Source organism: Nestor notabilis, unplaced genomic scaffold (genome assembly GCF_000696875.1).
Source record: "Nestor notabilis isolate BGI_N333 unplaced genomic scaffold, ASM69687v1 scaffold27798, whole genome shotgun sequence".
Classification (NCBI taxonomy): domain Eukaryota; kingdom Metazoa; phylum Chordata; class Aves; order Psittaciformes; family Psittacidae; genus Nestor; species Nestor notabilis.
Genome location: NW_009941880.1, coordinates 1 through 1153, shown reverse-complemented (window position 1 = coordinate 1153; position 1153 = coordinate 1). Strand labels below are relative to the sequence as shown.

The following is a 1153-nucleotide window of genomic DNA, read 5'->3' as shown; positions in this document are numbered from 1 at the left end:
GGGGTGCCATAAATCCTTCCCAATGTCACCAGTTTGCCCAGACTCCCATAGATCTCTACAGACCCACCACAGATCCGTATAGATTCCCCCATAGATCTGTATAGACCCACAAGGGTCAGTTTATGATCTGTAGCACCCAGAGTATTAAGATGAATACAAGAACAAGGGCGTATAGCACAATATAGGACCCGGGTGGTGCTGATGGAGGCATCAGCAAAAGAAACTGAATTCTGGGGGGGAGTTTTAGGGGTTTTTTGCCATTTATTCTGCAAAATCATTTCTCCACTCGCCCCAAATCGTGTCCCGGCTCCTCCCCTCTAAAGCCACACCACAAAAACCCCCAAAAACAACAAAAAGGGGGGGAGGAACCTCCCCCCTCGAACAAAACCACACAGAGCAGCGCAATTCCCGCTAACTCCAGCTGGGATCGTATCCCGTCCAGTCCGAGGGGGGCGCCAGGTAAACGCGCCGTCCCCTGTAGACGAAGCTGACGATGCCGCGGTAGCCGGCGCGGGGGACGCCAGACTTGAGATCGTCCATCAGCCCCAAAGCTTTGGCGAAGGCTTTGAAGGAGTCACGGCCGCTGTACTGGAGGCGGACGGTGCCCAGCTCCCGGCGCCGGTTCCCCTGGAGCTCTTCCACCCTCACCTCCGGAGCGGAGTAAACCTTAGGGAGGAAGGAACGTTCGTACTCGTCCTTTTTGAGGTAAGAAAGATCCAGTTGGGTAAAAGGCACGAAACGGTCGTTGAGTTTGATGAATTTTAAATACTGGTCAAAGAACTGCCCATGGCTCACGCCTTTGCGGCCGAACGTCATCGTACGGGACACCTCGGGCCGGACGCAGGAGCGATCCCGGCGCTGCTCCGGCGCATCCAATCGTCCCAAAAAGCTCGTGGCCATTTGGGTTCAAGTTCATCCCAAAGCTCCGCTAAAAGCAACCAACCAAGGCCGGGAAAGAAATCAGTCCTGTAAAGCAGTTCAGCTTGTCCAACATCCACCATTTGCTCCTTCCCGTTGTCATTCCAAGCGGACACGCACCAGAGGCTGCGGTCGGCCAGGAGCAGCGGGAATGCCGCTTGGAAATACTCAAAGAAATCCGGAGCAACTTCTAAGTCATCCTCCACCACGATGGCAGCGCGGTAACGGAACGTGC

General features: G+C 54.9%; 1 protein-coding gene across 1 annotated transcript; it reads right to left on the bottom strand.

Annotated features, from left to right (window-relative positions):
• Positions 1-411: 411 nt before the first annotated feature.
• MGAT1 (mannosyl (alpha-1,3-)-glycoprotein beta-1,2-N-acetylglucosaminyltransferase) lies at positions 412-1148 on the bottom strand (the record flags this gene model as incomplete). The annotated part of the gene is given in 2 exon segments (XM_010021119.1): positions 412-869; positions 872-1148. Coding segments are annotated over 2 exon segments (735 nt in total), but the record flags the coding sequence as incomplete, so codon positions are not given.
• Positions 1149-1153: the final 5 nt, after the last annotated feature.